Here is a 24681-nt window from a genome sequence, read left to right as displayed (position 1 = left end):
CTCCTCCTCCTCCTCCTCCTGTTCTTCTCTTTTTCAAGACAGGGTTTCTCTTGCCTTTGCTGTATGTACCCAACTGAGATCGTCTTAAAAAGAGAAAGAAAGAAAAGAAAAATTGAGGACAAGATAGTTCAGTGGGTAAAGGCACCTGCTGCCAAGGTCAGTGACCTGAGTTTAATCCCTGGAACCAACATGGTAGAAGGAGAGGACCAACCCCTGAAAGTTGTCCTCTGACCTCCACATACACACCATGTCACATGTACACACACACACATAAATAAATATAATAAAAGTTTACACTGTACATGTTCACAGTGTACCATGTGATGTGTCAATACACATATTTTCTAAGATACTGTGTTTATTTACTTTAGGGTCATCCATGTGAAGGGTGCCATTTAAGATAGAGATGTAGGGGCCAGGCGGTGGTGGCGCACGCCTTTAATCCTAGCACTCGGGAGGCAGAGGCAGGCGGATCTCTGTGAGTTCGAGGCCAGCCTGGTCTCCAAAGCGAGTTCCAGGAAAGGCGCAAAGCTACAAAGAGAAACCCTGTCTCAAAAAAAAAAAAAAAAAAAAAGGATAGAGATGTAGTAAATGGCCCCAGGATCCATCCCCAGCACGAGGGGAAAGAACAGTCTGTACATTCAAGAAATCAGAGTTTGATAGGATGTGGTTATAATCAAGCATTGGGGAGGCTGAGGCAGGAGGATCAGAAGTTCAGTAGCCTGGCCTAAATTGTGAGACTCTTCCTTAAAACAATAGTAACAACAGTTTTCTTACCACCAAGTGCTGGGATTTAAGATGCGTGTCACCATACCCAGCTATGTTTTTCACAGATTTAAAAAAAAAAGTATGTGTATGTGAATGAATGAATGAATGAATGCATGAATGCATGAATGCTGGTGCCCTCAGAGGCCAAAGGCATTAGATCCCCTAGAATTGGAAGATGAATAGAACTGAAATCGGGTCCTCTGCAAGAACAGTTTATACTCTTAACCACTGACAATTTTTTTTAAATGTACAATTGAGTAGTTTTTATTACAGTCAGGATGTGTACCATTTTTTTTGTTTTTGTTGTTGTTGTTGTTTGTCGAGACAGGGTTTCTCTGTGTAGTTTTTGGTGTCTGTTCTGGATCTCACTCTATAGACCAGACTGGCCTCGAACTCACAGAGATCCACCTGGCTCTGCCTCCCGAGTACTGGGATTAAAGACATGCACCACCACTGCCCAGCTGGATGTGTCCCATTTTGATAGTCAGTTTTAGAATGTTCTAAATCACTCCAGAAAGACTCTGTGTCCAGTGGTAGTTGCTTATCGTCTCTATCTAACTCTCACAACCTTAGGTAACCATTACATCTACTTTCTCTGTATATAGATTGGTCTAATCTGAATAGCCCATGTAAAGGCGCTACACAATCTGTGTGGTTTGTGTACCTCTTACAGTTTGGTTTGCAGAAGCACCTAAGGAGCTTGAGTGAGTCCGCAGTTTTCCAAATTGAGCACGTATTTTATGTAGTTGTTTGTTTGCCCAGGAAAAGCAAGGCAGATTAGTTTTGAAGTCAAGATGGCTTAGCAGGCTCCTGGGATAGATCCAATCAGCATCCCCAGTTAGAGCTATCCACCTTTCTGATAAAGAGTCGAGCCTTCCCCTGCACCCACTCCTTCCTGCCCAAAGGCTCTCCAGATGACTTGGCAGCATGCTAAGGGATCATGTGGAGGTCACTGCTTCGATCAGTAGACTTCTCCTTGTAATCTAAGTCTCTGGGGGGCACAGGGAAACAGTTCCTTTGCAAAGTTGGTGTTTCGTTAGGAGCTGGACTTTGAGTAAGAGTTTCCCTGTTGAGCCAGTTCCCCTCTGCCCTATGCTGTACCCCAGCATGACAAAGGTAGAAACCCTTACAAGTAATAACCCCCAATAAATTAAATAAATAAGCACTGTCTCATCCTTTGTACTGTCACGATCTTCTCTTTATATGTGGTTCTTCTTGCTGTCTAGTGAGTGAGGCTGACACTTCCTTTATGCCCCAGATAAACTCTAAGGCAGCAGCTGCATTCTAGAAGGAAAGCTTCAAGCAGCAGTCAGATGGCCCTTGGTAGTTGTCTGAGTAGTGGCCTAGCAGGAAGATAAACTTGGCCAGTGGAACCCAGGGCTGTGGGAAGTGGGGCTGTGCTTAGCCATCAGTGCCCTTTTGTAGAAGAGTGTGGGTAGTTAATGCTGCCTGGTGGAGCTTCGACTTCAGCATTATAGGAAGAGAAAAGAAAAGAAAAAAATCTGAAAGGGGGTGTCCTAGTCAGGGTTTCTATTGCTGTGATAAACACCATGACCAAAGCAAGCTGGGGAGGAAAGGGTTTGTTTGACTTGTGCTTCACATCACAGTTCACTGTAGAAGGAAGTCAGGACAGGAACTCACACAGGGTAGGAACCTGGAGGCAGGAGCTTACACAGAGGCCATGGAGGCATGCTGCTTACTGGCTTGCTCCCCATGGCTTGCTCAGCCTGCTTTCTTACAGAACACAGGACCACCAGCCCAGGGATGGCACCACCCGCCATGGACTGGGCCCTCTAGCAGCGGTCATGGATTAAGAAAATGCCCTCCAGCCTGTTCTTATTGAGGCATTTTCTCATTTGAGGTTCCCTCTCAAGTAATTCTAGCCTGTGTCAGGTTGCCATAAACCTAGCCAGCAAAGAAGGTATTTTAGAATTCCTTTGGTTGAAGAATTGAAAGAGAGGGAGGGAGGGAGGGAGGGAGGGAGGGAAGGAGGGAAGGAAGGAAGGAAGGAAGGAAGGAAGGAAGGAAGGAAGGAAGGAAGGAAGGAAAAGAAACTGACACAAACGTAAGATAGTGTTTATTAGCTGTGTATCCAAAATGTCTGCTAAGTAGGAGCACAGTTAGACCTGGAGGCCCAGAGGATCAATCAGGGCTCTTCCCTTTCCCTCCTCCCTTAGCTTGGCTCCATGTTGGTGTCTTGCTGGGTGGGTTTTTTATCTTCATAGTGGCCACTGGAAACTCCAGGACATTAATTTAGAGAAAGGGGTGGGGGCTACCTTTACATGGAGTTCCAACCTGTGTTCTGGGATCTAGCCTCCTTTCCCATTCCTGAATGAATCCTTATGGTGGGGATGGGACAGAGTGGTGTAATTTGCCAACCTGGGGTATGAGTTCCTCCCAGAGGGCGGGCAAGTGGGTTATTAGCACACTTAACTAGGGAATGGGAAAGGGGGAACCACTGGTTCCCAAAGGAACCCCAGGAGGGAACCCGGAGAGTAGATGGTGTCACAGCCTCATATCTGAGCTTGTTTAGCTGGAATAATATGTCCAAAGAAGTAAATAACTATTTCTGCTAAAGGCTAGAGAGAGAGAAAATAGAAATAAACAAGGCGGGAGAGATGTCAGGAAAGGATGGTTTTTCAGGAATGCTAGGGATCAGAGTTTTATACAGCCAATGCCATTTCCCCACTGTTCATGACAGAGTCACATCTCTACTCCTGAAGGACACAGACTCACTGGATCTGAGGGTGAGCCCCTGGGTAAGAGCAGCTGCAGTGAAGGCTTGCAGGTCACCAGTGATCCGAGCCGGCTGGGGTTGCAGCTGCCACGGGCCATTTCACTGTTCTTTGAGGTTTTTCCAGAATCTAGAAGCTATTTCCTTTCTCTTTCTTAGTAAAGAATTAATTTATATTTCCTTAACCCACAGATATATTTCTTAAGCTAGAATATTCCCTGATTCTACCTGACACTCCCAAAGACTTCTCCATCAGTTTACACTGTATTTCTCTTCCTGTCACAGCCTGAAACTCCATGTGAGCAGAGCTTCTGCTCACATGAGGTGTGAGCCCACATGCAGAGGCTTCCCAGGCTCCTTGGAAGTAGGGGTGGTGGGGAAGATAGACAAGAGGGTAGGTAGACAGGTGCAGCCCCCAGCAGGTGCAGCGAAGACTGTGGGTGTGAGATGTAAATGAGGGGAGACTCACAACCTATACTGTAGAAAATAATCTGCGACATTCCTGAAGATAGTCAGGTTAAACAATAGAGTGGCAAACCTAAATGAAAATAATTACAGGTCCTCGAGTGTTGCTTATGCCGACTCCCTCCCCATCCTCTCTATACATTTTTGGGATTTCTACCATGATTATTTTGAGCCATTGTGGCTGCTGCCACCACCACTGCCACCACCTTCTCTTCCTCCCCTTCTTTTTCCTTATCTCCTCTTTCTCCTTTTTTTTTTTTTCTCTTCCTTTTCTTTATGGCTTTGAAACAGTTTCACTTTGCAGCCCAGGCTGCTTTGGAATCTACTCTATGCAGCCCAGACTAGCCTCAAACCTGTGATCCTTCTGAGTGCTGTGACGACAGGCATAAACCACATCTGACTCTTTGAGCTGTTTTTACTCATTCATTCATAGACTCATTGAGCAAATAGTTATTGAATGCCTACCGTGTGCTGGCCCATTTCTAGGCATTGGGGATACAGTGGGGAATAAAAAAAAATCCTTGACTTTATGCAGTTTGCATTCTGAGGAGAAGAGACAATCCATAAGGGATTGTGTGAGCTAAACAGCAATGCTGTGTTCTAAGAAGAATATAAGGCAGGCAAGAAGGGTCAAGAGATAGTGGAAGAAGTCTGCTACTTTATATTCCAACAGGATGTGAGCTGGGAGTTGGGGAGCAAGCTGGCAATCCAGGACAGCCAGGACTGTTATACAGAGAAACCCTGTCTCAAAAAACAAAACACACACAAAAAAAATGTAAAAAACAAACAACAACAACAAAGTCCCAAAACAACTAATTGCTCAGGACAAGTGAGCAAAGAATGGCGTCTTCAAAAAGGCCTCCTTGGTTCTTGGATCATGGAGAGAGGGTGGGGCAAGAGGAAGAGTAGACAGTGAAGGGGATGAGGTTTCCTTCCTATTCAGAGGAGACGGGAGGGAGGTGGCTCAGCGGTTAAGAGCCCAGAGGGAGAGGGGCACATTGACGGCTTGGGGCAGAAGAATGAAGGGGCATGATGTGGTTTTTTTCTTTCTTTCTTTCCTTCTTTTGTTTTGTTTTTGGTTTTTTTTGAGACAGTTTCTCTGTGTAGTTTTTGTGCCTGTTCTGGATCTTACTCTGTAGACCAGGCTGGCCTCGAACTCACAAAGATCCACCTGATTCTGCCTCCCAAGTGCTGAGATTAAAGGTGTGCACCACCACGCCTAGCCTGATGTGTATTTTTAAACAGTTGTTCCTGTTGCAATAAAAAATAAAGGTAGAAGCCGGCGGAGCAATTAGAAGGTTGCTGAGAAAAGCAGACCTGGCATTGAGGACCTGAGAGGTTAAGATTAACGCAGGGAGACTTCTGAAACCATCTCCTCCTTTATTTGTAGCTTTCTTTTTCCTGGCTGCAGGAGGAGTGCACACCCTTCCTTTAGAAGGGAACAGCTTTCCTCCCTGAGCAGTAGAATTTCTATGATTTGGAGACCAGCAGCCTTTACTCTCCAAGGCCATCTCTCCCTTCACTGCTTCCCTGCTGAGGTTGAATGTGGAGCTGGGCTCAGACGTGATAGCACTCTTGTTGGGTACATACTGTGGAGGCCTGACGTGGATAGGGGAAGGGATCCATGAAATCAGCTGGAAGCTGCGATCTAATACCTGTCACGCCAAGAAGGTTTTGAAAACGTTTCCTTAGGAAAAATGCTCTCACAATTACAATTTTGTAAGAGAAGTCACACTGTAATGAAGAGCTATAGCAAAGGCATGGAGCACTACTGTGCTTTGGGCTGATGTTCACAGAACATTTCTGTTCATCAAACTCTAGAATCTAGAATCTGGAGAATCCCTTGTTCCTTGCCAATGTGCAAATCCAGCCATGACATCTAGTGATCTAGCCTATACTGCATTTGTCCATAGCCCTGAGATCATAGAATGTCAGTGGCAATACATGAGAGCCCTGGCTAGAATTAGCAAATCTGAGGATTTGGACTCCAGTCACTACCTTCTACTTATAAGGGTCATCTATCCAGAGAGCAGTGTGGCCTTCAGAGTTCCAGCTGGGTTTGGAGTGTCTTTATATGGGCTGGTGAAATGGTTCAGAGAGTAAAGGTGCCTGATGGCCTGAGTTCTGTACCCAGGATGCAGGTGGGTGAAAGGACAGAACTGGCTCTTAAACTCGTCCTCTGATCTCACACACACACAAACACACACACACACACACACACACACACAAAATACAAATTAATAAATGTAAAAATAAATAAATCTTTGTGTTCACCCATCATGGTATCTAGACTTACTTGCCTTTCTGTCCTAAATAATGAATTCTTTCTTTCTGCTTTGAACCCCAGGGGTGGCCCTTCTCTCAGATGTGTACCCTGAGGAAATCTTGGTTGACCTGTTGGCCAAATACGATAGTGGTAAAGACAAGCACACTCCAGAGACCAGAATGAAAGTTGGGGAGGTCCTGATGCGAATTGTCAGAGCATTAGGTGAGTTCTTGGTTTGTTTTTATTTTTTATTCCATCCCTCTGAAACACAGCAGTGTGGTTTTAAAATCTTTGTGCACTGGAAGGCTCATTCTACTAGTAGGTGACCAACTGTTTGAGGATTGAGCATGCATTCAGCAAGTAAACCCATAAGAAGATTGTTCGTTTTCCTATAGCTGCTTAGTTTCCCTCCCCAAGAGCTGTATTCCTGGGGTCTGTACGGTTGGAATGGGCTCTTATTATGCAAGCCAGGCTGGCCCTGAGATACACTGTACAGTCTAGGCAGGCCTCCATTTCATAATCTACTGCCTCAGCCTCTAGTGCTAGAGTTATAGGTACACTCCTCCATGCCCAACAAATCCTTTAAACAAGTTGCTGTTAGACCCATGATGTATATGAAACTGGGCTTCAGACACCTTCAGCAGCTTGTCCAGGATTCCTTCGCCAGTGGTGCTAAGAACTGAACCACCAACTTGAAGAAGGTGCTCTCTGCCTATAAGCTGAGTTGTGATTGTTGCATGGCCTGTGGATGTGGGTTTCCTGGATTCAAATGCTGAGCTGCTTCTGGCTAGTTGCGTGATCATGGGATATCTCTCCACTTCTTGGTGCTTCAGTGTCCACACGTATAGAGGAGGACATTCCTAAGACATAAGGTCATGTTGTGAACAATGAAAGTAAAGGGAAGCGATGGGCCTAGTGGTGCAGGCCTGTGATCCCAGCTACTTAGGAGGCTGAGGTGGAGGATCACAGTTCAAGTCCTGCCTGGTTTACAGAATGCGTTCACGAACAACCTGGGCAACTTAGCGAGACCCTATCTCAAAAGTTAAAAGAGGGATGGGGGGTGTAGCTCAGTGGTAGAGTGCTTGCCTAAACTGTGTGAGGGCTTGGGTTCAATCCCTAATACTGCAAAAACAGAAACATAAAGGGGGTACCGGAGAGGTAGCTCAGACCACATCAGGCAGCCAGGTCATTTCCTGGGGTGAGTGTGGAGGTAAGGCTAAAGGATGGGCTGCGTGAGGAGAGGCTACACTCCTCTTCACACGATTGTAGTTAACCTCGCTTCCCAGGCAGCCCTGTCATTTCAAGGCACATCCTGTAGCATGAATCTTAAAAGTTCTTATTAATAAAATCAAACCTGAGGCCAGTTATTGGGGTGAACACTGGAAGATCAGAGAGCCAGAACAAGCCACAGCTACCTCACCTCGCCGGATCCTCAGCTGGTCTTGTTTTCTCAGACTGGAGGCCTCTGAGTCCTCATCCAGAATGGATCTCAGCTGAACTGCTGCTAGAAGCCTGAAAGCTTAACCAGCCAAATACCTAATCAGCCAAATGCTTATAGTTTCTGGTCCTCACGCCTTCTGCTTTCTACCACCACTCCCTGGGATTAAAGGCGTGATGAGTCACCATGCCTGGCTATATCCTTGAACACATGGATTTCTGCCTCTGGAATGCTAGGATTAAAGGCCTGTGCTACCACTGTCTGTCCTCATGTTTAATATTGTGGCTGCTCTGTCTCTGACCCCAGGTAAGTTTATTAGCATGCACAATATTTGGGGGAATACAATACCACAACATCCCATGGATTCTTACACCTCTCTCTCTGCAGCTCACTCTTCTGAGTTTCTCGCCTCAAGCACAGTCATAGCTTTTGTTTGCTTGTTTGGGTTTTTTGAAACTCCCCCTATGTAGCCCTGGCTGCCTGGGATCTCACTCTGTAGCCCAGGCTGGCCTCAAACTCACAGAGATGCACCTGCCTCTGCCTCCCGAGTGCTGGGGTTAGAGACGGGCACCACTCCTCTTGGCCAATCACAACTTTAGCTGTCTCATTCACACCATGGGGCAGCATCCATAATCTGAAAATTTGAAATCCCAAATGGTCCAAAGTCTGAACTTTTTGTGTACTTGTTATGATGTCATAACTGGAAAATTCCATACTACAAAGCTTGGTTTTAGTCAAAAAACATTTTAAATAAAATTACTTTCAGTTTATGCATACAAATGGTACACAAAATACTATAAATGGTACATAAAATACTATAAAGTTCAGAAAATTACAAAATCTGAAAGGCTCTGGTCCTCAGCTTCTCGGATGAGGTGCAGTCACGTGTGCCAGTGTGCTGGGTGCATAGAGGAAATGACTTCACGTCCTTTAAAGGGAAAGAGGGCTTACTCGAGGGACCGCCAGCGTGATGAAGCTTCCCTGTGCACACCCCAGCTGCAGTGCCTGGGCCTTGCTCCTTCCCACCCTCCTGTGTACAGTGGCTGTGGCGGGGAAGGCGCTTGGGTTCAGTACAGTGCCACCTGCTCTTGGCCTCGTCACTGGCTCCTAGCTCTATGAGGTAGTGGTGGGAAATCAACAAAAGTTCATTTCTCTTTCTGTTTTTAAAACTTGGGCTGGATGTGGTGAGTTCAAGACCAGTATGGTCCACATATTAAGTTCTAGGCTAGCCGGGGCCACATAGTGAGACCCTATCTCCAAAATCAAAAGCAAAGCAAACAAAAACAAGACAAAACAAAACCCTCAAGGTATTCTATATAATCAGCAGCGTTTATAGTGCACTGATGTCAAGAGTAATTTTATGGCACTCAGTGCACTGACGGCTATTCAAATCAAAAACGCCCAGTAACCCCAAAAGCTTCCTTCTGCCCTTTCTAGTCTGTGCCCACCCCAAGATAAGCAGTCTTCTGAATTTTTTATCATTTTGAGTTTACTTTGATTGTTCTTGAGCCTCATTCTGATGTTATTAAATCCGCCTGTTTCTAGTAAGCTGGGAGAGCCAGACACTTGTGAATTTAGATTAAATCTGGAAGTGCAAACATACTTTCTAAGCTGTGCTGTGCACTGCATTTCCCTGTTTAAGCTGTGATTAAGGGGCACACGGTTGTCAGGTCATCTCACTCTTAGTGATGCTGAGCCTGATTCTGGTCTTTCCAATGGGTCCTATTTGTTATAAACCTGTTGACTGCCATGGGTTTAGTAATCATGGATAACCTTACCTAGATACATTGTTTCATAGGGGCTTGTTTTTTGTTTGTTTGTTTTTTGGCAATTTTGTATTACTTTTATTTTTTGAGATTATAATTACACCATTTCCCCTTCCCTTTTTTCCCTTTAAACCCTCCCATATACCCCTTTGCTCTCTTTCAAATTCATGACCTCTTTTTTCCATTAATTGTTGTTGCATGCATATATATATATGAATATAGTCAGTCTGTGTAATGTTACTTGTGTGTATGTTTTCAGGGCTGACCATTTGGCATTGGACAACCAGTTGGTATGCTCTTCCCTGGGGAGGACTCTTCTTCTTCTCAGCAGTCCTGTGTTGCCTGTAGTTCTTTTGTAAGGTTGAGGCCCTGAGGTCTTTCCCTATCCAGTTTAGCATGTCTGTTGTTCTTGTTCAGCTCATGTTTAGGAAGTCACGTCGGTGAGACTTTATGGGTATAACTTTTTTTAGGCAAGTCCTGCTCTGTAGCCCAGGCTGGCCTCAAACTTGCAGTATCCCTGCTCAGCCTCTCAAATGTTAGGATTATATATGTATATCATCACACCAAGACAGGATTTCATTTTTTTTATTTTTTAATCTTTAAAAATTTAGTTATTTATTTATTTACTTACTTACTTACTTACTTATTTTGGTTTTTTGAGACAGGGTTTCTCTGTATAGACTTGGCTGTCCTGGAACTCACTCTGTAGATCAGGCTAGCCTCGAACTTAGAGTGATCCGCCTGCCTCTGCCTCCTGAGTGCTAGGATTAAAGGTGTTTGCCATCATTGCCCATCTAGGATTTCTGTTTGTTTGTTTGTTTGTTTGTTTGTTTGTTTATCAAGACAGGGTTTCTCTACGTAGCTTTGCAGCCTGTCCTGGAACTCGCTTTGTAGACCAGGCTGGCCTCAAACTCACAGAGATCTGCCTGCTTCTGCATCTCGAGTGCTGGAATTAAAGATATGCGCCACCACTGCCTGGTGGATTTCATTTTAAAAGGGTTTATTTTTATTGTTTTTAATTTTGTGTGTGTGTGAGAGTGTAGGTGCTTTGGAGAATAGAGGCATTGGATGTCCTGACCCTGGAGTCGCAGGTAGTTGTAAGCCACCTGATGTGAGTGCTGGGAACTGGACCCAGGTCCTCTGTGAGAGTAGTGTGTACTCCCAACTGCTGAGCCATCTCTCCAGCTCTACCATTTCATTTTTTAAATCTGTGCATTTAAAGATCTTGAATTATGCCGGGCGTTGGTGGCGCACGCCTTTAATCCCAGCACTCAGGAGGCAGAGGCAGGTGGATCTTTGTGAGTTCGAGGCCAGCCTGGGCTACCAAGTGAGTTCCAGGAAAGGCTCAAAGCCACACAGAGAAACCCTGTCTCAAAAAACCAAAAAGAAAAAAAAAAAAAGATCTTGAATTATTGATGTTTATATTGTACATAGTTTCTGCTTCTGTTGTTAATATTTTAGTTTGTTTCTGAAACAGAATTGTGGGGTTATTTTTTGTTTGTTTGGTGTAGGTAAACCTGTCTTTCCCTTTATGACTTCTCTCTTATATAGATGTCTCCCAAACCGTGACTATTTAAATATGGATGTATGTATCTTTATCTCTTCCTTTTGATGTAGAGAGCATTATGGTAGAATTTTGGCTTAGTCTGTCTTTTTAAAGGACCTATTTAATTTCTTTTTAACTTTTAGAAATGTAATCTTAACACATTGTTAAGTTGCAATCATCCCAAATGTTTTTCCATCTGTTTCCTCTTGTGTGGTCCAGTGTTGATACTGACAATAACCTGTGGGCTATTATGCACCATTGCATTAAAAAAAAAAAAAAAAAAACCTAGGAAAATGTAAGCCATTAAACTGGGTGTGGTGACACTCGCTGTAATCCTGGCGCTGGGAAGGTAGATGGGGACCTGGAGATCCAGGGTATCCTCCATTGCATAGTGAATTTGAGGCCAGCCTGGACTTCATGAGACCCTGCCTCAAAAAATAACAACCAACCAACCACTGTATGCAACACTCATTGTGCAGTTGCTCACAGCTGTGTAAATTCCAGGGGCATCTTTGTATGAGCGACATACCCCCAACTGTTTGCTTCTCAACCTAGGAGGTCTTTCTGGTACCCCAAGTAAAATAAATGCCAACCTGCCTCACAACCTTAGTTGCATTTCCAGTTATTAGGCTTAATTACTCTTTCATAAAAAAGAATTCCTCCCTGGGGGCTCGAGAAATGGCTTAGCAGATAGAAGCGTGTACTGCTCTTCCCAAGGACCGGCGTTTGAATCCTCGCAGCCATATCAGGCAGCTCACAACTGCCTGTAAGCTCAGCTCCAGGGAGAGCTGATGCCTCTGACCTGCAGAAGCACCTGCACTTCTGTGCACGTGCACACGAACACACACACACACACACACACACACACACACACACACACACACACACACACACACGGGGGGGGGGGGGGGCGGCATAATTTAAAAAATAAATCTTTTTTAAAATTATTAATTTCTTTCTATAAACATCTATGAATTCTCTTGCATGTGAGAATTTCTTACACAGCAGGTTTCATCTGTTTTCTACGAATCATATTAGCACCTTTTCCCTTTTGATATGGGTTGTGAGGGTCAAAGCCATGGCCTGTGTGTGCCAGGCAAGGGCCCTCCTGAGGAGTTACACCTCACTTGTTGAAAGGCTGCCTTTCTGCTCCCTGCTTTTAGAGCCTGTGGCCTCCTTTGAAGGAACTATAGCTGTGCTTCAGCCTGTCTTCCTTGCGTGTCTTTGATGGACCGTAAGTTGAACTACTAAATACTCCTGTGTTGGGGGGATATTTTGTGTACTTGCCAAACATTTACTTCTCATGTTAAGGAATATGTGAAAATAATGGTTGTTTTTTATTGTTGCTGTTTTGTTGTGTTTTTAGTTTGTTTGGTTGTGTTTTTGGGTTGATGCTAGGGATTGAACCCAGGACCTCATACAAGCTAAGTACACACTTGACAACTGAATTATGCTCATTACCCCAAAGTTGCCTTTTTTGGTTGGTTGGTTGGTTGGTTGGTTGGTTTTTCAAGACAGTGTTTCTCTGTGTAACAGATCCGGCTGTCTTGGAACTCCGTAGACCACTTGAAGTTGCTTTTTATTTGTATTTTGTTGTTGTTATTGTTACCGTTATTTGTTTGTTCTTTTGTTTTTTGAGACAAGCTTTCCTTGTGTAGCCTTTGGTGTCCTGGATCTCACTCTGTAGACCAGGCTGGCCTCCAATTCACAGAGATCCTCCTTCCTCTGCCTCCCAAGTGCTGGGACTAAAGGCGTGCGCCACCACCGCCTGGCTGCCTTTTATTTGTATGTGGCTCCTGTTTAAAGCTTGGGTCAGAAATCTTTGATGGGTCAGAAAACTATTAACAGTTCTGCCTATAGTGACATCCAACCACTCTGAATTTGAATTTAGTTTTTGTCAAGTTTGGAACCACTAATTCCACATTGCCTGTCCTTTCTAATAATGTTCAAAATTCTTTATCTTGAGTATCTTCCTTGCCCACTTCATCTTGGAAATGAGGGCATCGTAGTTCAGTTCAAAGACATTTACTAAGATGACTTTGGAGGGATGTACTTGTCCTTAGAACTGAGAACCCTGAAGCAGGGGGGTCAGGGGTTCAAGGCCAGCTTGGGCTACATAGCAAGATCTTGGGATGGGGGACAGGGAGAGAGACAGAGAGACAGTGAGACAGACATGCAAACTCAAACATTTATTGAGTAGCCACTTAATGGTAGCTCAGTGGGCAGCCGGAGGTTGGAGCAGGGAGCTTATAGTCCAGCTAGAGGTGACAGTAAGAGGTGGGAGAGACCTGCCCCGGCCTTGTGGGGACACAGAAGACACTGTCTTGTTTGTCCTGTTTCTTCTTGAGAGGTAGGGGAATGTGGCAGTGTGTACCAGAGACAAGTGTGTATTGTTATTGTTGTGTTTGTTTCTTCTTTTGTTTTTAGCACAGCACAGCTGGTTGGGCTGGGGAACCTAACTTTAGTATGGTAGTTCAGAGAGTTTTCTCCTCACAGCAGAGCCTTAAGCCTGGTCATTTATAGATTTCGGCTGCAATAAACCATAGTTAACGATTAGAATTCACTTGGTTTTGTTTGTTTTTGTTCTTATTCTTTTTTCTTTTTCTTTTTGAGACAAGATCTCAAAACCTCACAACCAAGGTTGGCTTCAAGCTCACTATGTAGCCAAGGCAGGCCTTGAACGTCTTATCCTTCTGCCTCTACCTCCCAAGATCTGGGATTACAGACTTGCACTCAACACACTTGGCTTTAGAACTCATGTTTTTTGGGTTGAGGAGTTCAGCGACTAGAAGTTCTTGCCACACAAGTTTGAGGACCCCAGTTTCATTCCCAGAACCCACATAAAATCAGATGCAATGGTGTGTCTGTAATAGTGGTACTTCCACAGTAAGATGGGAGTGGAAACAGGAGCATGCCTGACAGCTCACAGGCCAGCAGCTTGCCTTACTCAGTGGTAAGCAAGATACCCTCTCTCCAACAAGATGGAGGGTGAGGACTGACTGTTATGATATATTTGCGGGACACCCTGAGGGTATCCCTCCTGTGCAGGGAAACATCCTGGCATGCTGGGCAGATGCAGTGATGGGCTGGCGGGCAACCCATGCCATGTGGGCATGGTGGCAGGGCAGCAGTGGACACTCATTCATGACCCAGATGCTGCATCTGTGCAGAAATGGTTTGTTATAATAGAGAGATGAAGAGAAAGATAGGAAAGAGGGAGAGAAGGATAAATTTAAGAAGTGAGACAGAGGGTTGGGGATTTAGCTCAGTGGTAGAGCGCTTGCCTAGCAAGCGCAAGGCCCTGGGTTCGGTCCTCAGCTCTGAAAAAAAAAAAAAAAAGACAAAAAAAAAAAAAGAAGTAAGACAGCTTTCCAGCTACCTAGGTAGCAATTCCAAGTCTCTCCATGGTCGTTGTGGGGACAGAAGCCCCAAAGGCAGCACTTGTTCAACTGATAGGCCCAGAAGATCTGACAGATTTTTTTCCATGGAGTAGAAATTTGGGGAGACTGACCCACCTTGACTTTGCAGTAGAGGGTACTCGGTCCTCTGTTGTTCCTCTTGTTCACAGTCTGGGCAGGATCTCAGCTCTTCGTTATGTGACTGGCCTTGCCATGAACTTCCGGGTGGAAGTTCTTCTATGGCCATCCGTCTTCTTGGAGGAGATACAGGATGCTGCCAGGAGCTGACATGTCTCTTTATTATAGAAAGCTTTTATATTAGATGACATATTCTCAGATCTCTACAGGTGTTTGAGGACTGGGGAAACAAAATCTGTTAAATGTATATATATAACTTTGAACATATATATATAACTTTAAGAGCATATATATAAATTAAATCTGAATATACAGGTTTCCCAGTTGGTCACAGCCCAATGAAGTCAGCAAGGACAAGGAGGCCTACATTCTTAAGCCTGAATAGATCCTGAGCAAGGAGAGACATTCTCTAACCATTGGCAGTGACATCTGAATCCACCACCATTTTTAATGCCCTGTAGCTGCAGTTCTGATCCCTGAGTACAGGCAGACTACAATCCTGAATGACTTATGTAGAAATAATTATTTCTTTTTTGTTTTGTTTTGTTTTGTTTTTCAAGACAGGGTTTCTCTGTGTAGCTTTGTGCCTTTCCTAGATCTCACTCTGTAGACCAGGCTGGCCTGGAACTCACAAAGATCCGCCTGCCTCTGCCTCCCAAGTACTGGGATTAAAGGCATGCACCACCACCACCCTGCAATTTTTTTTTTTTTTTTTGGTTTGAAATAATTATTTCTTAAGCTGTCTCCTGAGAAGGCAAAGAAGAGTGACGGGGAAAGATCTGAAGGCCAAATGGGAACAGGAGAAAAGGGGCTTGTGAGTCAGGGTATGACCCAACTCTGAGAAAAGGAGCCTCTGAGAAAAAGACCCTCTTGGTGGACTCAATGCCAGAGGTTCCATCCTTAACCTAGCCCTCCAGCCTGTCTTGGGAACAGGGAGCACAGGACTATCGGGGACTCTGGGGGTCCAGCCCCTTGATAGTCCCCTCCCAGGATCTGGGAAGAATCTACAACCAGCTGATAATTAATCTTTGATGAAAAGAAATGAATCTATGTACACGAAATTCCTTAGTCAATACATTTTATTATTCTGTCAGTTTTATCTCTACAAGCTTACACTCTGCTCTCAAATTTTTAGCTCCTTTCTTGCCCAATTTCCCTTTACATTTATCTGTTGTCCTCTCCAGGTTCTATCTTAATTCCTTCCTCTAGTTCTGTCCCTTCAACTTTCTCATCCATCTAGTTCTTTCCCCTATCAGCTCCTCTCCCATCTCCTTCTCTCTCATCTGGGTCTTCCCCATCTTGTTCTTCCCCATCTGGTTCTTCCTCATCTTCCATCTCGTTCTTCTAGTCCTCTCTTCTAACCCTTCAATCTAGTTCTTCCCCATCTCAGTTTGTTCCTCTCAAGTTCTTACCCATCTGGTTCTTCCATTCTCTTTTCTCCATCCAGTGCCCTGAAAGTCCTGGTCTAAGAAAGGAGGGTCCGAGCTAAATTGTGTAAAGCTATTACTTCACGTCCATCTGACCTAGGTGGTGTCTCCTTGTGGAATTAAATCAGGAGACTTGCATGTGGGCTGTTATCACTGTTAGTCCTTGAAAGTGGCTAAGGGAGATATCTGATTCCAGAGAAAGCCTTTCCTGAGGCTGTTCTCCAAATACCTGGAATGTGTATGTCCAGAGAGTGATCAGTCCACACTCAGCCCTTCTTAGGGAAAAATCAATTGGGAAAACTATGAAGGCACACATGATTTCCATAACAGAATACAGCTGATATATAACAAGCCAAATAACACCAAAAACTCCTTGGAATTTGGCTTCTTCTGGAGGAATTCCCTGATCCCTCCAGGTAATGACTTTGCCATAACCAGTTGGGGTCTTATGATAGATTTCTGCGGCCCACAGCACAGGACGACATATTCTCCATAGCTGCTTCAAGCTGAAATGGGGCACAGGTGGTCAGCACTCTGGCTAGTTAAAAGTAAGGAGGGAACCCAGGCATGTGGTCATCTGACCTAGCTGAAGAGAAAGAAATAATTACGTTTGGCTGGGCTGGTCCACATCACACAGACAAGTCTCTGCTGGCATCCATAGCAGGGAAAGTGCTGCAGGTTGTGGTCCACACTGCTGCTCCAGTGTTTCTGCCAGCCTGCTGAAATACAGACTAGAGATGGGAGTTAAAATTTATGAATTTAGCCGGGCGGTGGTGGCGCACGCCTTTAATCCCAGCACTCGGGAGGCAGAGCCAGGCGGATCTCTGTGAGTTCGAGGCCAGTCTGGGCTACCAAGTGAGTTCCAGGAGAGGCGTAAAGCTACACAGAGAAACCCTGTCTCGAAAAACCAAAAAAAAAAAAAAAAAAAAAATTTATGAATTTATCTGGAGCCTTTTGGCCCATGGTCTTAGTGATTGGGAAAGGGAGACCAGGAGGGAGAGAAATACCACCCTCAGGAATAGACATGTGAGGAAACTCATTTATCTGGAGCTAGTTTGACCTCTGTGAAGTGGATCCAATGGCTTCTTTGGACCTTCTGGGGCTTATATGAGTTTTATTTATAAAAGGAAATAAAGGTTTTAGATAAATTAGTATTATCAAGCAGTACTGAAATCCACATTGTAGAAGAGCAGACAATGGGTATCTGCAAAACAGCAGAAGCAGACTCATACCCTTGAGTCCTAGCAGAGTTACAGATTTGCATTAAGACGTATGTATGAACTGGTATTTATATCCTGAATCATTTCCTAAAAACTGCTCCCAAGGAAAGGTTCAAGATCTCTCAAATGTCTTCTTGCAATATCAAAAATAAAATACATGGCATTTTAAAAAGACTTAAAATCTCTTAAGCATTACTATTGATTGCTACGTTGTCCTGGCATAGGAGCATGCTGCCCCGCCCACAACTGAGTCAGGCAATGAAATGGGCTGGCAAGTTGGCTATATAGACAGCACGTGGGGAGGATGGGTCTCTAGGCACACCTGCTCAAGCCTGAGAGCGACTGCTGAGGAACACCAGGCCCATAAAACAATGCACGGAGCAAGGCAATTTCCTGGCATCTCCCCTGTACAGACAGCCTGAGCACTGGATCCCCTGCCCATACTCTAGCCATGGACAGGGAGTGACTTTTTGCCCTTAGTAAAGATGGCGGGCGGTGAGGCCATATGAGCTGTCTGTTTTTACCTTATTTAAGATGGTGGCTTGACCACATGATTGCCCTTATTTAAGAGGACACCACCTGATTACGTGATCGCCCCTATCAAATATAGCACCTGACTACGTGTTCATGTATTTTTTTTTTTTAAATAAAATAAGGAACAGATAAATCGAAGCATTTAAAAGTCAGTCAGAAAGAAATATAAATGGCCATAGCAATCATACATTCCACTCACACATAGGAAATAGACTTTGTGAAATAAAGACGGAGAAAAGTTCTTCTGGGAAACTTTTATAGTTAATGAATTGGAGCTCGGAGGCGGTGCTGTAGCAGAGTAGCAGTGCAGCTGGGTGGGAGAGAGAGACACCCCAGGCTGCAGTATGGTGTGAGCAGCCACAGAGGAACAATCCCAAGCCACAGGTCTGCGGCAGGGGTGGGGACAGGGGGCCATAGGCGCATTTCCCACGGTGAGGTATAAAGCCCAGCAGACTGACCTCCAGTGTCCCAGAGGGTCAGCGAGGGCCAACGAACAAATGGCGCAAGGTAGCCAGTGGACTCTCGTAACAAAGGCTATGGGCCGTGGAATCGAGTGGGCACAGGCCGTCTCCATATGCCCTCGAAGAGGGATGGAGGCCCAAGGGCTTAAAGCCTGAAAGACACGTGGTGTCGGCACCACAATTGAGAGAATCCTCAGTTGTGGAAAAATGGCCAAAAGGTAGGCTTTCTGATTGTGCTGGTGTTGGATGAAGTGAGTGTTGAAGGTTCCAGGGCTCCTAGTGTGTCTCAGACTGCCACCCAGCAGGAGAAACACAGCAGGAGGACCTCTGTCGAGTCACTAACATCAATGTTATGATATATGCATGGGGGACCCCGAGGGTATCCCACGGGTGCAGGGAAACGTGGCAGCATGACAAGGGCAGCAGTGGACGGTCATTCACGGCCTAGATGCTGCATCCACGGGGAAATGGTTTATTATAATAGAGAGACGAAGAGAAAGATAGGAAAGAGGGAGAGAGGAAAATAGAGGAAGAGAGAGGGGGGGGTTGGGGGTGCATACCTCGTGGGAAGAGAGAGAGGAAGGAGAGGGATTTTTCCTCAAAATGAGGCTTTTACATCAGGATGCAGAGCAGCGCCAAGGTTGTCCTGTGACCTCAACACAGGTATCATGACATACATGCCCCCAAACACACATACACTCACAGACACATAAGATACATACAGAGACACACAGACACACTCATAGACATACATGCACACACATATGTACACACACACACCCCTGTCAAGTATGATCCGGTCAGCATGGTTGTGGCTCAGCTCCATAAGTGTTTATACTAATATAATTTGGGAACATTAATGTGGTCAGAGCTAAAGGCTGAAGCCTAGACTAATTTATTATTTATTTTAAAATGTATAAATAGACCTTTCCCATCCTCTAATTACATAGTAACACATGGTCATTTCAAGTCATTTTGAAAATACCTGAAAGTGTAAAAAAGAAAACTCATCCATCATTTGCCAACTAGAAGTAACCGCTCTTGGTTTAAAATTCTATTAAAATTGTACTTTCATAATAGATGCTAAGGACTGGACCTAGGGCTTCTTGTATGCATGAGCTAGGGTACCAGCCATCAGGTCAGCTTTTAATGATTTCTTTTCTCAGAATTATATTCATATGTATATTTTTGTTTTCATTTAACATTATTCACGAGTACTTTTCCTTTTCAAATTTTATTAATTCTGTGATGTATCTGTGTGTGTGTGTGTGTGTGTGTGTGTGTGTGTGTGTGTGTGTGTGTGAACAGCGTGCAGTAGCCCATTATCTTCTCTCAGCATGTAGGTCTCAGGGTTGTCAGGTTTAGCGGCAAACACCTTTACCTTGGAGTCATCATGACGGCCTGTTTTCTTTCTTCCTTCCTTCCTGGCTTGCTTTCTCTCACTCTCTTTTTTTAGTGTTGCCTAGGCTAGCCTTGAACTCTTGGGCTCAAGCTCTCCACTTCTTAGGCTACAGATGTGTGCTAGTTCATGAGTATCTTTTTATGTCATTACTTTCCTGAAAATACAGTGATTAACAGTTGTATTATAATCAATAACCTCAATGGACTGTGATTTTATTTCGTTGTCTTAGGGAGAAATTCTCTAATTAGGCTGTTGCCAGTCCTTCTGATTACAAGGAGAACGCTGCTGATTTTTCTATTCATTCCCTTAGGTGAACCTTTGATTCATTTCTCAGAATTGACTCCTGGGGGAGAAATGATTAGGTTAGAGTACATGTGTGCTTTTAAGACTCTCCATTTTTAGGGCAAGATTTTCCTTCAGAAACGTGCATTGTGACAGCCATGAATGAGACTGCCGGTGCCTCCATGCCTTCCCCTAAACTTTCAGACCCAGCCATTTGTTTCCAGTTGTGTGTGCCTTTGCCCCCCAGTGAACCAGGGGACATGGGAGAGACATGGATGTGTGACTCAGTGAGAGTCTCTTGTCCTAGCAGCTGCAGCTGCCATAGTGTTGTTGTGAAGGAGAACGAACAGCACTTCTTAATTCTTTTTAGAGGTAGAATGTATCTTCTAATGAGCAAGCTCAGGCAAGCCCCGTTTACAGTGTCAGAGACTTCTGAAGAGGAGAACGAAATGGAAGGTTGCAGTCACGACGTTCCATCTGGAGTTTGCCTGTAGGACAGATCAGGAATCCAGATCTGAAGGAGACAGGGCAGAGGAGTCAATCACAGATCTTTGTTGGCATATGTCATGGCAGGTAGAATTACCTAGAATCCTGAGGCAAAATAGTATCTTCTCTCAAAATACTCTGTATTCCAGAAAAAGGGTGGGTCTGGGCTTTAGGGTGTATTTCTAACTGTTGAAACTTGCAAAAACTCCCTGTCAACCCTTTTCTATGTTGCTGGCTTGGATTTTATGCTTAGGACTAGCAATCACTTTTCCCCTCCAAGTTCATTCAGCTGATGAGCAACCTGGGATCCACGTCTCTACCAGCCCATTCAGCTCCAGGATAAAGCCCGTAATCTGGTTTTAGAAACCCTGTAATCTGTCGGGAGACTAGAGTATTCAGTCTCAGAGCCTGCTCTGACTACCTACCTTCTTCCAGTCAATTATAGAAAACAAAGAAAATGGAACATACCCTTCATATTCACGTGTTCAGATTCTGTCAATTCAACCAACCAGAGATAAAAAATATATTTTTAAAAACATATATTTTTTAAAATATTTGTGTGCACTAAATATTTTTCTTACAATTATTCCCAAAGCAATAAACTAGAACAGCTGTTTATGTAGTATTTATACTGCACTAGATGTTATAAGCAATCTAGAGATCACTTAAAGTATCTGGGAAGCTATGCGTAGGTTTTATAAGGGACTTTCTCTTCTGCATATTTGAAGCTCGTCCCTTGCAGATACAGAGAGACAGCTGTAATTGGATTTGTCTAACAGGCTGTGATAAATTCCATTTGGGTTAGCCTGATAATTAAGACGAGGGGAATGACTATTAAATAGCTTCGTAATATTTTACAGGATGATGTGCCACAATTTACAGCAGCTATTCAACTAAAATTGTGACTTTTTCAAAGGGGAAATTATTTATCATTTGCTTTGATTGCAAAGGGTAAAGTTGCCTTGTTTTAAGAAATATGAAGCTGGGCGGTGGTGGCACATACCTTTAATCCCAGCACTCGGGAGGCAGGACCAGGTGGATCTCTGTGAGTTCAAGTCTAGCCTGGTCTACAGAGCAAGATCCAGGACAGGCACCAAAGCTACACAGAGAAACCCTGTCTCGAAAAAATAAAACAAACAAACAAACAAAAGAAATATGAAACTGGGTGTGGTGACACATACCTTTAATCCCAGCACTATGGAGACAGAGGCAGGTGGATCTCTGAATTGAAGGCCTGCCTAGTCAGCATAATGAGTTCCAGGACATCCAGAGCTATATAAAGAGACCCTGCCTAAACCACCACTACCAAACAAATGAGGGGGGAGGATGTGATACCAGAGGCTGGAGAAGTGGCTCAATGGTTAAGAGCACTGGCTGCTTTTCCAGAGGACTGGGTTTCAGTTCCATCCTGTGGCAGCCAACAGCTTTCTGTAACTCCAGTTCCACTTGATCCCGTTGACACTCTTGTGGCCTCAGTGGGCACTGCATGCACATGATGCACAGACATATGTGGGGGCAAACTACCATACACAGCAAATAAAAATAAATAAAATCTAAAAAAATTTAAAAGAGAAATAAAAGAAGGGCATAGTAACACTTTAATCCTAGCACTTGAGAGGCAGAGGCCTATGGATCTCTGAGTTCGAGGCCAGCCTGGTCTACAGAGCAAGTTTCAGGCCTGGCTACATGGGGCAATTCATGGGGAGACCTGTCTCAAAAAGAAAAAAAGAAAAAGAAAAAAGGAAAGAAAGAAATAAAAAATACAATTTGGCCTAGTGCTGTGGCCCAGTGGTAAAATGCTTGCTCAGCAAGCATGTGGGAGGCCCTGATTTTATTCCCAGTACAAAATAAACAAACAAATGAAACCCTCAAACCCTCCAGCATTAATACACTTTAATATCAGGTGACCTGTAGGACTAGTCAAAGGATGATGAAGTAAATCACCTTTAGAAGTTTGTTGTGTTGGCCTGATGAGAGGGCTCAGTGCTTGCCTCCAAGTGTGAGGATCTACATGGTAGATGCATGACTGCCACATATGTGCTGAGGGGTGCACATGTATGCACCCACACAATAAATAAGTTTAACTTTAATTAAGGAGTTCATTGTTGTTTCTGCTGTTTGTCTGCAATGCTGTATTCCTTAAGCCCAAGGCCCTGTGTAGTCCAAGCAGGTGCTCTGCTGCTCAGCTCCATCCCCAGCCCTGAGGTATCTTATTCAGCAGAGTCACTTTAAAGTTGCAGTATCATGGCCCAGTGTCTCAGACCATTTCCTGTTGCCTGCTGGTCAAATGTAAGAACTCTCAGCTCCTTTTTCCAGCACCAAGTCTGCCTGCACACTGCCATGCTTCCTGCCATGACAATAATGGACTAAACCTCTGAGCTATTTAGAGCTACAAAAGATTGCATCCAGCCACTGGATCACAAAGCCAAAAGGAAGTGAAGCTGGAACTGTTGTGACAGCATTTGCTACAGTCAAACATCCCCGTCACCAAGACGAGCTTGATAATTTATGGGTGGAGTCAGTTAACAGTGTCAGACTTGGTCTTCATAGAGCTCAAACACCAGCTCAGAAGACCCTCTGCTCTGTGATCTCCAGAAAAAATCGGCTCAGGTTCATTGGCAATCCCATGCCCTTCCTAGGACTGAACATCAGGCACCTGAATGTAAGAGCACCTGTGTTAATGGGGACACACCCAGTTCAGAGCTTCCTGCAGTTCGGGTTATTCTGTAAACATCATCATTCTCTTCTGCCCTGTGTTGTCCCAGACAGAAACATCAGCCCCTATATTTGACACGAGTTTAGTTGTTAAAGCAATGGTATGTAATAAACTTGTGCACAGAAAAAAAAAGTTGCAATATTATTTTACACACACATATGTGCATGAGCACATGCACACACACACTTAAAGCATTAATCTAATTAATCTTTAACAATAAAAAAATCAGGAATCAAATATTGGGGTAAGAACCTGAAAGATCAGAGAAGCAGGGAGCAGCTGCCAGTCACTTCCTACCTGTACCATTCCTCTGTCCAAAAGGGCCAGATCCTCTCTCAGCCCTCCTTACTACTTCCTGTCTCCTCTCTTTACAGTCCTCCAAACCTCGATGGTGATTTAGTAGCTAGCTCCACCTCCAAGCAAGCTTTATTTGTCAGAACACAATCAAAATATCACACAATACATACCTTGTCATGGTAGTCTAATCAAGTAGTTTCCTGGCTCCTGTGCCCAGCTAGCCTTATAATTTTTTTTTAAATAAAAGCATGATCTTGCTAATATAGCCTAGACTGGCCTTAATCTCATAATCAGGCCAGGCGGTGGTGGTGCACACCTTTAATTCCAGCACTCGGGAGGCAGAGGCAGGTGGATCTCTGTGAGTTCGAGGCCAGTCTGGTCTACAGAGTGAGATCCAGGACAGGCTCCAAAGCTACACAAAGAAACTCTGTCTTGAAAAACCAAAAATAAAAATAAAAACAACAAAATAAAACAAGAAAACCCTCATAATCTTGTCTTGGCCTCCTGAATGGTGGGTTTGTGGATATTAAATCATACCTGGAACGAGTTTTGAGTTTGATTTTTTTCTTTTAATTATTAATATCTGATAAGATTGATCATGATTTTTCAAACTTTGCTTCTGTCACCTAAGTGAGATTGATTTCTTAATGCTAAGCTATTGTGTTCCTTGATAAACTCCACTTAGTCTAGTGTACTACTGTTTTGTTTGGTTGTATTTTGTTGCATATTTGTACCTTTTTTGAGAAAAGACTATGGTCTCAAATTGGGGGTGGGTTATGATTTTCTTATATCCTTGTTTTGGGTTTGTTTTAAGGCAGTTAAGTCCTCAAAAATATTTTGGAATTGGTTTCTACTCTATTTCTTTAAAAAGATTTAAATAGAGTTCACTGTTTATTACCACCCCCCCCACGCACGCGCTTAATTTTTTGAAACAGAGTGTTTCTGTGTAGCCCTGGCTGTTCTGCAACTCAATCTGTAGACCAGACTGGCCTCGAACTCACAGAGATCCGCCTGCCTCTGCCTCCTGAGTGCTGGGATTAAAGGTGTGTGCCACCACTGCCTGGCTGTTTATTTCTAAATACTTTATAGAATTTACTTGTGAAGACATTTGGTAATTCTCAGTATAAAAGTTTTTGTTGGTGATTATTTTTTGTTTGTTTGTTAAGACAGGATATCAGTCTGAAACAGGCTGGTCTAAAATTCACTTTGTATCCCATGCTGGCAATCCTTCTGACTCAGCCTCTCAAATTCTGGGGTTACAAGTATAAGCCACCATGCCCAGCTGAAAGTTTTTAAATTTTTTTTGTAGACTTAGGACTACTCAAATTTTCTTTTCT

At 44.0% G+C, this 24681-nt stretch overlaps 1 protein-coding gene across 1 annotated transcript in view; it reads left to right on the top strand.

Annotated features, from left to right (window-relative positions):
• Tango6 (transport and golgi organization 6 homolog) overlaps positions 1–24681 on the top strand; it is a 176157-nt gene that overhangs the window by 95956 nt on the left and 55520 nt on the right. The window contains exon 15 of the mRNA XM_052726957.1: positions 6315–6455. Coding sequence (XP_052582917.1) covers positions 6315–6455 — 141 coding nt within the window. The remainder of the gene's footprint in view (positions 1–6314; positions 6456–24681) is intronic.

Source organism: Peromyscus californicus, unplaced genomic scaffold, assembly GCF_007827085.1.
Source record: "Peromyscus californicus insignis strain IS unplaced genomic scaffold, ASM782708v3 Scaffold_8__1_contigs__length_139910024, whole genome shotgun sequence".
Lineage (NCBI taxonomy): Eukaryota > Metazoa > Chordata > Mammalia > Rodentia > Cricetidae > Peromyscus > Peromyscus californicus.
The sequence above is the reverse complement of the archived record's forward strand: the minus strand, read 5'-3'. Positions and strand labels throughout refer to the sequence as shown.